Raw genomic sequence first — 13,829 nt, 5'->3', positions numbered from 1 at the left:
GGTGTGCGAAATAGTCTCTTGGAGACAAAGTGTTTGAAATATACTAATCATCAACACACTAAAAAATGCAACTTCAAGTATCACATCAACGTCAACATAATACACAGGTAATGATAACCCATCAGCACACATAAAATATTCAGAAGTCACTTTGAAAAGACAAGGATGTCTTTTACAGGGAAATCCTTGGGAAGACTTACAAAACAAAACAAAACAAAACAAAAACTTTCCAACTGATTGGGGTATGATAGAGGCAAAATATCCATGCCAGAGGCAGCTTAATCCAAATATTCTCTCCCACTAAAGTACTAATATAGAAAATCCAAGAATGAGCCATTGGCTCCCCTCTAGTGGTGCCCAAATGTTTGTCGCCTGTCCAACAGTGAGGCTGGCTTCAAAAATGTACACAATGATTTCACCACATACATGGGGATCTTTTATTTGTAAATATAAAGTAAGCCAACTTTTACATAAACCAGTAAACCCTCGAAATAAAGAGTGGTGCCTTGGAAGAGATTACTATTCCCCACCCCACCCCACAACTCAAGCTTGAGTCTGAAATTCATTGCTCATGAATTTGCTGTGCTGAATCCAGTGTGTTTCCCCCCAAGGGAGCGGACGCCTCAGATGTACCAACCATGACAAAGTAGCATAACAGGAGACCTAGATATTCACAAGGGCAATGACAACTCATTCTAGTCAGTCTTTGAACTGATATTTAATTGGTACCAGCACTTGGTTGTTTTCGCTAGGGTGCGTTGAAGAAGTCCACTTGCAATGCGCTTCTCACAGGAAGGAAAAGGCAGTAATCTGAACTAAACCCCCAAATTACATTAATTAGCTCCCTCATATGCTTAGAGATATATTTTAAAAACAGGACATGAAGCAGGGAAGGACTGCAAGGTTCAGAAGTTCAACTGGCATCTACGGTGTTATCTTTTCGGTGTCAGCTTAATTACTTTCCCAAGCATTAGGTGCTGAGATTTTATAAAACTACATTCTAGTTTATTTGAGCGTTAGCTTTATCTGTTCTTTTTACATATTGCATAGTGAGGATGAGGACCTGCATTTATTATTTGATACATTTGTAGTTGACCCTTGAGTCAATAATAACAAGGGTGAGATAAAATGCTGAAATAAATTGAGTGTAGGAGGAGGATCTACAAGATAAGCTCAACTCCATGTTGCACATTCCCATACACCAGGGAGGTGAGCTCGTCTTTTATGCAAGGCAGACTGAAACTGTTACTGGCACCTGATTTTTAGTCTTTTCTTTCTACTCCTACATCTACTGAAAAATAGAGAAGGGGAGGAGCTGAGGGGCTGCATTTAATGGAGGCATTTTGAAACAGCGCTTTCTACAAGATGGTAAAACCATTTGGTCTTCTGGCACACGAATACTAGTGAACAAAGGTTCATTTCAGTGTTCCTTTCGTTGTTCAGGCTAAGCTCCACACTCTTGGGGCTAAAAATAAAACGTTTGTGCGCTTGAGATAAAATTCTAACAAGTGGCATGAATATATATTTGAACCACCTTGTTAGAAACAGGAAAAGATGCAGGGAAACAGCTGTCAACAGTAATAAACTTAATTAAATGACTGGTGATGGCCAGCAGCACTAATAAATGGGACACACACGGGGGGGGGGGAGAAAGGCAATTCAATGCTACTGGGGCTTGGCTGGGTAGATGGAGCTACTTCCATACAACAAATGGTACAAAACCAGTCAGGGAATATGCTTCTTCATAGCCCAATAGCCAGAAAGACCATTAAAAAAAAAACCATTTCTGAAGTGCCAGGACAAGTAAACAAATGACAGTGTAAAAATGTTTTTGTGCCACAGCTGCACCTAAGGAGATCTCGTTCTTGGACTGAGTAAAAAGAGAAACAGTTATTTAGATTGCATTCCTAAAGCTTTACAGTACTCTGATGTTCCTATCCCGAGAGGATCCATGCCCCATGGGTTCACCACAAATGCACAGAAAAAGCAGGAATACCCATGTGAAATTATATTCTGTTTTAACAACAGAACAAGGCATCCTTAACTCAGGTTGCCAAAATTCAGCACTGCACACAGCACTAAGGTTCAGCATCGTGCAATAGTCACCTCTTGGGGAAGCTCCAGTTTGGAACGGTCTGTTCCCTCCTTCGACTGCAGGCCCATCAAGTAAGGTACAGGAGCATCGAGGAAATGCAGGAGAGAGGCTGGGAGGATGGGAACGTAGACATGTTGCCACTGAAATGGGAACAGCAGCGTGGTGATCCCTTCTGCAACCGTCATTAGACGCTGGTAATCTAAACAGGGAAAACCAACACAGAATTACTATGCCGCTCCTCTTAAAAACCCATCAACACTTCAGCATTAAACAGATGGCAAGTGCAGAGCAATTCTTAAACCCACAGAGCACGTTTTGCAGCTATTCGTCAGCTTGATTTAAGTGTGGGGCATGAGCCCGCTGCTTGTTTAAAATGGATTGAAATATTAACTCCAGAACTATTACACAAAGAAGGCTATGAAATTTTAATAGACACATCCAGCTATGATACAAAATTTAAAAAGTGAATTTAAGATGAACACCAGGAGAACAGCAAAGCGGAATTATGTACATTGCTCTGCTGAATTGCCAGAGGAACAGCAATATGCAGATGGGACAAGAAAGGAACGAACAGCAAGGGGGACCAACTGCTGTCATGCCCGTTTTTGCTCACAATTGTTCATTAGGCTGAATTTTCAGCTCCCATGTTAACAGGCTCCAGGAAGCAAGGCAGCCTGCAAATCCACCTTGATGGAAAATCAGAACTAACTACACAAATGTGAAAGGCACCCTAGGACTTATTTTTAAAGCAAGATTTCAAGCCAGTACTCTCAAACTCACCAGTACCCTGTCAGCATTTTATTCCTGTGTATTCTATTAAGTTTCTAGCCAGAAAGGATGTTTGTACAATAACTGATATAAAGTGTTCTTCTTTTGATGCTGCCTGATACTGTTCCGACAATTCCAACCTGATCTCCGACTACTTCTTCCATATTAGAAAGTGCAAATGATTCTGAATGGGAGGGGGCTCTAAGTGAAGGTTTAACATGAATGTAAAATATATCCCAACTGAAAATGGTCAAGTGGCTCACCAGTGTTAACAGTGATTAAATTTCTCTTCTTGAGTCGGAACAGTTGTATTCATTATTAACTCTAGTTGGTTAATTAAAAATGGATTCCCACAGTTTAAACTCCTTCACATCTATTGTGTGTGTGTGTGTGTGCGCGCGCACACACACACACACAGTCAGATTAACAAGGACAAGTCTTATGCCTTTTCCCACAACAGAACAAGTTCTCTGACTTACCAGCACATAGTCCAAAGGGGTCAAAAGAAATACTGAAATGTTTACTAAGAACACTCCACCGGGGTGCCATATGGAAGGAAATGCACCCTCTTCTCAAGTATTCCATTCCCAAACTTTACACAGCTTTAAACATGGCTTTAGAAGAGGGAGGCTACCAGTGTAAACTAAATTTAGAATGGCCTCTGGAAGTATTAGCTTGGAAAGCACAGGTCAAATCCATTCTAAATGCATGCATGCCATGTCTACACTTTTATACTGCCTCCCATTAGCTGAGTAGCTTCCTATTTATTACCTCTCTGCTGGAGGAGCGTTAATGAGCAAAATAAAAACCACTGCCTCTCAAGTATATTATCTCTTTTTATGCCTTATCTACATCAGAGTATATTGCCAGGCTTTCAGCACAGAAAAACAGTTTGATCAGTATTCACCCAGGAATTTAAAATTGCTAGGGGGCGGCACTGGCAGTCCAAACTCCCTCTTTATCTCTGGTACAATGAAGCCACCTTAAGAGGGCAGAAGCTTAGGAAAATGTACTTTTTGAAAGGGAACAGCAAATAAACAATTTAATGATTTGTTGAAAATAAATCCAGCTATACATGTTATAAAACAACCAAATAATATAAATACAGTAACACATAATAAAATTCAACATCAGAACAAATACAGCCGCCTAAAAATAGCCAAGCAGCCTGAACAACTAATCAGCTAAACATTAATCAAGAGACAAGGTGGTGTGGTGGTTAAGAGTGCTGGACCAGGACCTGGGAGACCAGGGTTCAAATAGCCACTCAGCCCCGAAGCTCACTGGGTGACTTTGGGCCAAGCACTGTCTCTCAGCCTGATCTACCTCACAGGGTGGTTGTGATGTCTGCATATGCCATCTTGAGCTCCCTGGAGGAAAGGCAGGAACTAAATGTATTAATACATTCCAAAACTTCAAAAGCCTCAGAAAATTAAAAAAGAACTAGCCAGGCACCAGAAGGATGACAATACTGGCCTTCCAAAGACAGGGTGGCACCACGGAGAAGGCTCTGTCCTACAAAACCACAGTGTGGGTTTTCCCCAGTGGCGGAATGTGAAAATGTGGCTCCACCCAGGATCTCAAGACACTGGCAGGCTGGAATAGGGTGATCTCAACCCTCTGAGACGCATGAGCATAATGCAACCATGATCTCAAAATTTTCTCCATGGCAAGTAGATGGACAGCAATTTTCTCTCTTTCTCTTCAAAGCACACACAGAGAGTTAAAATGTATTTAAAAACACTCTTGTGCCATTTGCAAGCATCTGTAGAAATCCATGACTGCCACAGATTGCCACTGTACTCCAGCTGACTAAGGTCTGGGGCTCACAAGAAGCCATGAGGCACACTCTTCCGGACTACATCCTAAATATGTATCACCAATTTCATGAAACGAAAACGTTCCAGTGTGTGAGATGGAAAAAGTTTTGGAGAGTTTCTTTAATTTTCTTAAAATGTATATATTACCTTTTTTTAAAAGAAAAAAAGAACCTGTTTCAGATGTTTCTGTTTTTAAATGTTATTTTAAAACATTGTTATTTTGTTGTTATTTTTATTTAATTCTATCGTCTTAACTTTCTGGTGGTTGCAGTTCCGAGCTCCTTTGGGAAGAAGAATAGGCTACACATTTAATACACAAATAAATTAGGGGGTAGCCAATGCAGTGTCCCCAGACCACATAGCCAAGAGTCAGGGGTGGGGGGGCTGTAGCCCCACATCTGGAAGGCAGCACATTGGATAAACCTGCTTGAATTCATCTATCTGGCACCAACATTGCTATCCTTTCAGTACAGACAAAGAAATGTTTATTTTTCCACATTTTTTTTTTACAATTTTAAAACTTTCCCCGCTCCCCTTCCCTCTAGTTCTTAGTTATGTTTTAATTTTATGTAGTATCTTGTTTTTGTAAACTGCCCTGGAGGAAGTATATGAATCTTTAAATTAAACAACAACAACAACAACAACAAATAAATGCCTATGAACAGAAAAAGGCTTAAATTGCAAGGACAGGAGAATTCAAACTCTCTTTTAAATTGCTTGCAGGCACACATCCGAAACAGATTTCCTCCTTTCTGCAGAGTTAACAATTTAATTCACCCCTCTCTGGTAGCAATCTTGTGCTGTTCCGGTAGCATTTGTCACTTATCCTCTGGAAGCTGTATTAACAGCCTCAGAACAGGAGAATTTTGAAAATGTTGGAACACAGCCTTTCCCATAATATTCATGACACACACAATATATAAACATGCACACGCACACACCTTCAAAGGGGCAGCACAGAAATTCAGATATAGAATAAAATTTTAAAAGTGAGGTAACTGCTTTTGAAAGTCAGTCCAGAAGACCCTGCAAACTATTTAAAATGTGTAAAGAAATATACTGGTGTGAAATGCTCTGAGCTAAGCAGTTAAAAGGGTTAACACCCAAAAATAAGCACTGTCTTTCCACAGAAACTGCTGTACTCCTGAAGGTTATAATTCCACAGAAACTGCTGTACTCCTGAAGGTTATAATTTTCTTGGAAGAAAGTCACAGCCTTTGCAACGTTGGTGAATCTTCAGTTGGCGCTTAGACTAAATTTGTAGGAGAATGCAGAGCACTCTGTTAAGATATATGCATTTGGCTCTAAAATAAATTGTTTCAGGTTAGTTCTTTTAAAAACATTGTTTCTGAAAAAAACCACCACCTGCTATTACCATTCATGTGGGCAAATTAGAGGAAAACTCAGCAACCTGATTGAACTAAAGTTAAGTCAGCTTACCTTGAGAATAAAGAAGGATCTGCATTTCTAGGAGAACACACGTAAAAACCTGGATGAGGTTCTCCAAGCCCAATAACTCAAAGGCCTCCCGGAGAGGGTAGTCGGATAGTGGGAGTTCATTAGGCCCGGGTCTCTGGCAAAAGATAGGCTCGTAGACCCCGTAGAATTTGAGAGACCTCCCTGGCGGCGGAAGGGGCACTTCATAAAGAATGTTATGGATGTAGCTCTCCAGGGGTAAAGGTGGAGGTTGCTGGGAGGTGACTGCCTTGTAAAGCTGGATGAGGAATTTCTTGCAGGCTTGCATGAAAGGAAGGGGGGCAATGAGGCAAATGCACTTGGAGACGTAGAGTGTGTCCCTGTTGATATCGTAGGAGTTGTAGCGCTGCATCTTGGCCAGCGACGTGGAGTCGCCTTCGTCGAGGCTGCTTGCCAGGGAGTCTGTGCTGCACGACGATGAGGCGCAGGCGCTGTTGCATTGCTCTGCGTTGTGCATTTGATAAAGCGTCTGCATAGCTGTGCAAATCTGCTTGCTCGTGACCTCTTCGTAGAAGGTGAGTACGAACCCGTAGGTGCGGGAACCATCTTCCCGGGTAATGATGAAAGAGTGGAACTGGGGGTCTCTGTTATCGGTTTGAGTCCTGAAGGATAGCCCTTTGGGCATACATAACTGCAAGAAGAGTGGGAAGGGGGAACACAACACATCAATAGCTCATCTAATTTTATCTGGCACAACCCACAAGGATGTTTCTCTTGTGCAGGCCCCAATGCAATGCCCAGCAGGTCACGCCTTTTGTATAATTTCTGTTTGGTTCAAGAGGGGTTTTGCACAGGAGGTGCTTCTGGCAGAAGAAGTTGGAGAAAGCTATCTTGTTAAACCAGTTAATTAAAAAAAAATCTGCACTCTTGAAAATAAGATTCCCAGCCTCAAGCACAAAAGGACATTGCCTTTAATTTGTATTTTTTATGAAGCACACAGAATGACTTTGCACAATTATACTGCAATGGCCATTTGCCACCGTTCATAAATTCGTTTACAGCCTTATGAGTTAAATGTGAGTATCTCAATAAAGCAGCAAACAAGAGCTCCTCTATTTCCTTTGTCAGTAATGTAGAGTACACATAATTATAAAAAAGGGAGCAAAATCTACTGGTAAAAAAAATAAGGAAGCAAAATCTGAATTGTTCAAGGAAACTGCAATCAGAAAAAAAGGAAGAAAGGAAAACCCAACCAGGATTCCCCATGGAACAAATAGCTGCAGCAAGTTTATGCAAGTTACAAAGAAATGTATGTTCTTATTAATTTTGGTAGTGGAAGCATAGGTGTAAAGCAGGATGTCCAAAGTCCATTTTGGGGGCCTAATGTGGCATGCCAGTCAGTTTAATCTGGCCCCTGTGGCAGTTTATTTCCTGGGGTAAAATCCTAAAAAAATCTCAACAACTTCAATCCTTAAAAAAGCTCAGCTTCAATCCTAAAAAAAGCCCCTCACTTCATCAAATCTGGCCCTCTTTGGAAAAAGTTTGGACACCACTGATTGTAAAGGTAAAGGCAAATATAACTGTATTTAGAAGCCAACAAAGGTAAAATCCCATTATTCTCACTCAATGCCACTAGCTACAGAGAACACTAAAATTACAGGTGGCGCTGTGGGTTAAACCACAGAGCCTAGGGCTTGCTGATCAGAAGGTCAGTGGTTCGAATCCCTGCAACGGGGGGAGCTCCCATTGCTCGGTCCCAGCTCCTGCCCACCTAGCAGTCCGAAAGCACATCAAAGTACAAGTAGATAAATAGGTACCGCTCCGGCAGGAAGGTAAACAGTGTTTCCGTGCACTGCTCTGGTTCGCCAGAAGCAGCTTTGTCATGCTGGCCACTTGACCCGGAAGCTGTCTGAGGACAAACGCCAGCTCCCTCGGCCTATAGAGCGAGATGAGCGCCGCAACCAGAGTCGGACATGACTGGACCTGATGGTCAGGGGCCCCTTTACCTTTACCTTACAGAGAACACTAAAATTACTGATTTACCAGATGTGAAATGCAACTCAGCCATTGGTACTGGAAGCAGAACAGTGAGAAATACAAGTATAGATCTAGTATAGCCATCACCGTGAGCCATCCAGTCTGGGTCCTCAAAATCCCTTTTACTGTTAATGCATAGAACGGTATGGCTATGACTCAGTAGCAGGGTTTAATTTCATTTAACTGATAGCCTGTGTTGCAATTTTATGGTTCATGTCAACAAAGGCTATTTCTGGATGGCAGCCACGCATTCATTCAAAATGCTTCCAGATTGTTAATGCCCACAGGGCAGCATTTTTACCACCACATCCTGCAACCAGAGATTTTCCAGGCTAGATTTAAAATTGAGATTGATTCAACAAAAAATATATATATTTGGGGTATATTGGACATCTATGGAAGGAAGCATAAATTTGGAGATGCCTCACTGAGGTATATGATGTGGGCTTGTCTGCCACTTAACAGCAGATTCAAAATATTTATATATAATTTGCATGTGCCTAGGTGTTTGCACGTGAGAGAGATCATGTGTAACACAAGCCCCTGTGGGATGTGTACATCCACAGTAAACACACATACAAAATCACAAAACTGTAGAGTTTGAAGGGACTACGAAGATCATCTACTCCAACCCCCTGCAGTCATCTTTCGCCCAACATGGGGCTTGAACCCACAACCCTGAGACCGAGTCTCGTTGGGCATTTAGTAAGTGCAAAACAAGGACTGCCTGTAAGCTAGTGGCCACAATCCAAGGTATTGACAATCATTTATAAAGCCCTAAACAGCGAAGGACACAAGTTATTGCAGGTGCACCTCCTCTAGTGCCAGGCAACACAATCCTAATGATGGAGAAGGAATTCCGTCTGTGGTCCTCATGAGGATTTGTGGTGAGAGGGACTTGCAGAAGAGTCTTGTCACTGTCCAGAGTGAAGAATCAACTCTTTCTCGTCAAAAGTACACTTACCAAGTTAGGAAAATGCATGTCTATTCATAAACATATATTAGTTACAGGTAGGTAGCAGTCTGACGCAGTCAAAACAAAATAAAAAAATCCTTCCAGTAGCACCTTAGAGACCAACTAAGTTTGTTATAGGTATGAGCTTTCGTGTGCATGCACACTTCTTCAGATACTGAAGAAGTGTGCATGCACACGAAAGCTGATACCTATGACAAACGTAGTTGGTCTCTAAGGTGCTACTGGGAGGATTTTTTTTTATTTTGCATAAATATATGTTTTCACTGATTTCTTTTCCATGTGAAAATGCTTCAAGATATTATATGGGATGTGATTCACAACTGGAATCAAACCAAGAAATAAATACATTAAATGAACATATATTCATTACACTGTTCGGCAGCTGCAATTCTAGCCAATAATATTCTACCAGTAGGGAGTAGATCAAGCAAGGGTAGTGATTGGGGCAGGATTTACCATTTTTCATAGCTACGACTTACTCACCCTTATGTTTCCAGGCTCATAGATCCTAAAATAGTCACATAGGTAAAGGTAAAGGTACCCTTGACCATTAGGTCCAGTCGCAGACGACTCTGGGGTTGCGGTGCTCATCTCGCTCTATAGGCCGAGGGAGCCAGCGTTTGTATGCAGACAGCTTCCAGGTCATGTGGCCAGCATGACTAAGCCGCTTCTGGCGAACCAGAGCAGCACACGAAAATGCCGTTTACCTTCCCACCGGAGCAGTACCTATTTATCTATTTGCACTTTGATGTGCTTTCGAACTGCTAGGTGGGGAGGAGCTGGGACCAATCAACAGGAGCTCACCCCGTCACAGGGATTCGAACCACCGACCTTCCGATCGGCAAGCCCTAGGCTCTGTGGTTTAGACCACAGCGCCACCTGTGTCCCCTAAACAAATAGTCACATAGAAAGGACTTAATACTAATTCCCGGGGTGGGGGTGGGGAACAAGCAAGTAAGGATAAGAAGCAACAGCTTGGGAACATTTGCATTTGCCAATGGATAAGGACATGAGCCATATGGGATATTCCCCACAACTTAAGTGCAGGGAAAAAAGCAGCCATTGCTGTATGTGAGAAAACCAAGGTTTCAATGTGTGTGGCATCCTGCATGGTTCAGTACAAATGGAGAGCTACAGTTTCGTAAAAGGATTCCCCCTTCCTATCTCCTTTTCCATGAACTAGATTTCTCAGAAGCCATTTGCAATCTATTTAGCATCCAGCAGTCCCAGAAAGCTCCCCCATGGGCTAACCTTCAAAAAAGCTCATGCATTCGCCTCCAAGGAAGACCACCAATTACTATTTATATAAAAGGAAGGCAGAAATGCAAGGCAGTGACAAAAACTAATATTGAAAGAAAAAGGGCAACAAAAGCTAGCAACCGCCTATGGTTATTGTTAGGGGGAGAGAAATGCTCTCTTAAGTGAGGCTTTATATTCCCCAGCCCTTAAAATGACAACAAACAAGATTTGGGGCAGAAGCAGCTTGATAAGGATTATTCATCTTAGCACATTGTTTTCACCCCATCATAATATAGAATGGTGTCATTAATAGGTCAGGAAGTGAAGAAGGCCTAAAGTAGCCTGTTCCGTTTTCAACTTGGTTCTGATGAAGACTGTAGACCATGGGTAGGCAAACTAAGGCCCTGGGGGTCTTGGCCCATAAAAAAGGGGGGTGGCTGCAAGTTGATATGCAGAGTATGAGAATGCAGACTTCCTAAAGTGATGGGGGAAAGAATAGGAGGAGGAGACCTCTCTTCGGAAGGAGTCTTCTCTACATACCATGTTGACTGCATCTTGATCAAAGGGATTCCACTCTATGTTCTGGGGATAGTGAGCCAAGACTTTGGACTTGAAAGTTCTTCTTAAGGGGCTCTGGTCAAAGTTCTCTCCTGCAACAACAACAACAACAAAAAGCCACAATAGTCAAAACAACTGCTTTGCAAAACATCTGACCTGCTCAACATCTCATCAAAGAAGAAAATGCAGAGGGAAAGGACATGTACATTTTTACTTCATCGGCTTTTGGAAAAGGAAGGTCTAAAGGACATGTACAAGATGCATTCAGCCGTTTCTTCCTTCAGTTAACTTGGCTCTGTAATTTGAGCTGATGTGGGTACATTTTAAAGCTACTAAAAGCAGTGCTGAAAACTCACAATCATCATAAGGGGCTGCTGTAGAACGGCAGCGAGCCAAACTGGCAACTTAATACTCTTGCCCAAATTTAATGTATTCAGTCTAATCTCCGGCATAGTGGCGAAAAGAACAGCGGAGGAAGGGTGACACATTAACTTGCATGGTATATGACAGTGTCTGCAATAAGAAACAAATGTGAAAAAATGTGATCCAGGGATCAGCTCCCCATCACCAAGGGAGAAATGCTCATGTTTGTCTACTTAAGAAAAAGCTGGTAGAAAGGTCCACCGAGGCACTCCCAAAAACTTCTGCTCAATGAGATCTAGGAGTTTCAGCATCTCTACAAAGGGCCAAAATGGACACCATGTTAACTGCATCTATGCACTGACCATGCAGCACTGTTGTTTTTAATGCAGAAAAGCATCAGGGAAAGGGGTTGAAAAGTATCAGGATCCTAGCAAGCAGCCAAGGTGATTTAAACCCTTTTCTTCCCTACTGTCCTCCTGGGAGAAATCCCAGGAAATGCCCCATTGGCACCATTAGGGAATAAATTCTCTCTAGCCACTTGGTGGGATTGTGATAATTATCAGCCCACCACATGCAGATGCTATTTGCACTTCTGAAAACCTCCATGTTGAACACTGTAATGCCTAACAGGGATGGTGTCACCAGAGTTCTCTAGCGGAAAGCACAGCTGAATAGAAGTTGCATAAGGAGACCACAGCTCATTTCAACCGGGCTTCCATGGGAGACCAGCCTATGGTGGTGTGCTTTATGTGGTAAAATATCTCAGGCTGGCCCTAGACAGTGATAGCACCAAACCTCAGGAGATGGGAACTTCAGAAAGGCAAAGTGAGCCACTACATTCTTCTTGGTTGAGAAACAAGGCAAAGGGCATTCAATTTAGCACCATCAGTTTCAATGCTGGCCCCTCGTTCCCCACCCCACCCCAAAAGTATAGCACAATATCCATTAGTAGTAGTAGTAGTGGTAGTAGTAGTAGTAGTAGTAGTTGTTATTATTATTATTATTATTATTATTATTATTATTATTATTATTATTTACAGTATACCTTGTCCATCTGGCTTGGTTTCCCCAGCCACTCTAGGGGCTTACAACATATATAAAAACATAGTAAAACATCAAACATTAAAAACTTTCTGATGCTGGGCTGCCTTCAGATGTCTTCTAAAAGTTGTGTAATTCTTTATCTCTTTGACATCTGAAGTGGGGGGTGTTCCACAGGGAGGGTGCCACTACCAAGAAGGCCCTCTGACTGATTCCCTGCAACTTCGCTTCTCTCAGTGAGGGAACCAGCAGAAGACCCTCGGAGGAGGACCTCCATGTCTGGGCTGAGTGATGGGGGTGGAGATGCTCCTTGAGGTATACTGGACAGAGGACTTTAAAGGTCAGCACCAACACTTTGAATTGTGCTCAGAAACGTACTGGGAGCCAGTGAAGATCCTTTAGGACCGGTGTTATATGGTCCTGGTGGATCCCCCCTCTCTGCTAGTGGAACAGATTTCTACTGTGCAACGGAGCTTACCTTTCCTCTGCTTTAAAGGGTTGGATTGATGGCAAGACCCTAAATTAACTTCTGGGGCTGATGGGAACTGGGAGTCCCACAACATCTGGAGAGCTGCAGGTTCCCCATCCCTACTATAAAATGCTAGATAGAAAACAATGAATAATTGTTATCACCTACCTACAAGAAAGATACTAGGTTCTATTGGGGTAGTTCCACATTTATTCAGGAGCACCTAAGTCTATCTCAGAATCCTCATGCATCATAAAAACTACATAAAAATGCACCTTAGACATAAGGCACACTCAAGCCCCACAGCTCATGTGGCTAAACTTCGGCTCCCCAGAAGCTGTTATCACTCCAACTCCCACCAGCCCCTGCCAATATGGCCAATGGGAAGGGAAGATGGGAACTGTAGTCTAGCAACTTCTAGTAAACCATACCTGCCCTTAGAGAATGACCTGTCGTTAACTGCTGAACTTCTCACTCAACACAGCAAGGTACAATCTGCTGGTTAGGATCGTTTTGAAACTTTACACAGAAGCAAATCAATGTTTACCTTGTAATACACTTGTGCCAGGAGAAGGCTGTAATATAATGTATAAGAATAATTTATTATTTATACTCCACCCATCTGGCTGGGTTTCCCCAGCCACTCTGGGCAGCTCCCAACAGAATATTAAAGACACGATAAAACAGCTTCCCATCAAGCAAAGATGTACAATAAACACACCTCCAGCTATGAGAGTCTCATCAAATTCATTACTTTCATTTTTTCAGCAATATATCTGTTTAGGATATACATCTAAAAGATTAATATAGTAAACATATTTTAAGACTCATAAAAGCCATTCTCGGTTTGTTATTTTCCAAGAACATATACACCTCCACCTCAACACATTTACATACTACATTTTCCTGTCTCTGCTTTAAATTGGACAAAAATGTCCTGCTCATCCCCATTTGCTTTTTAGAAAAAATAATAGCTACTAACACAAAAAGATGTAATGTGTAGTGAGGCCCAGTTTGGAAAAGCAATTGCAAAGGAGGACTAAATAC

At 42.1% G+C, this 13,829-nt stretch overlaps 1 protein-coding gene across 3 annotated transcripts in view; it reads right to left on the bottom strand.

The window, feature by feature from the left end:
- The window catches only part of DENND5B (DENN domain containing 5B), a 100,822-nt gene that overhangs the window by 35,523 nt on the left and 51,470 nt on the right, over positions 1-13,829 (bottom strand). For all 3 annotated transcript variants that reach the window (XM_035126607.2, XM_035126605.2, XM_035126606.2), the window contains 3 exons: positions 10,892-11,001; positions 6,124-6,790; positions 2,107-2,294 (listed from right to left, as the gene is read on the bottom strand). In XM_035126607.2, the coding sequence (XP_034982498.1) occupies positions 2,107-2,294; positions 6,124-6,790; positions 10,892-11,001 (965 nt within the window). The remainder of the gene's footprint in view (positions 1-2,106; positions 2,295-6,123; positions 6,791-10,891; positions 11,002-13,829) is intronic.

The sequence above is a fragment of the Zootoca vivipara genome, chromosome 10, assembly GCF_963506605.1.
Source record: "Zootoca vivipara chromosome 10, rZooViv1.1, whole genome shotgun sequence".
In the NCBI taxonomy this organism is placed as follows: Eukaryota; Metazoa; Chordata; class Lepidosauria; order Squamata; family Lacertidae; genus Zootoca; species Zootoca vivipara.
This window is presented reverse-complemented; position numbering and strand designations above follow the sequence as displayed.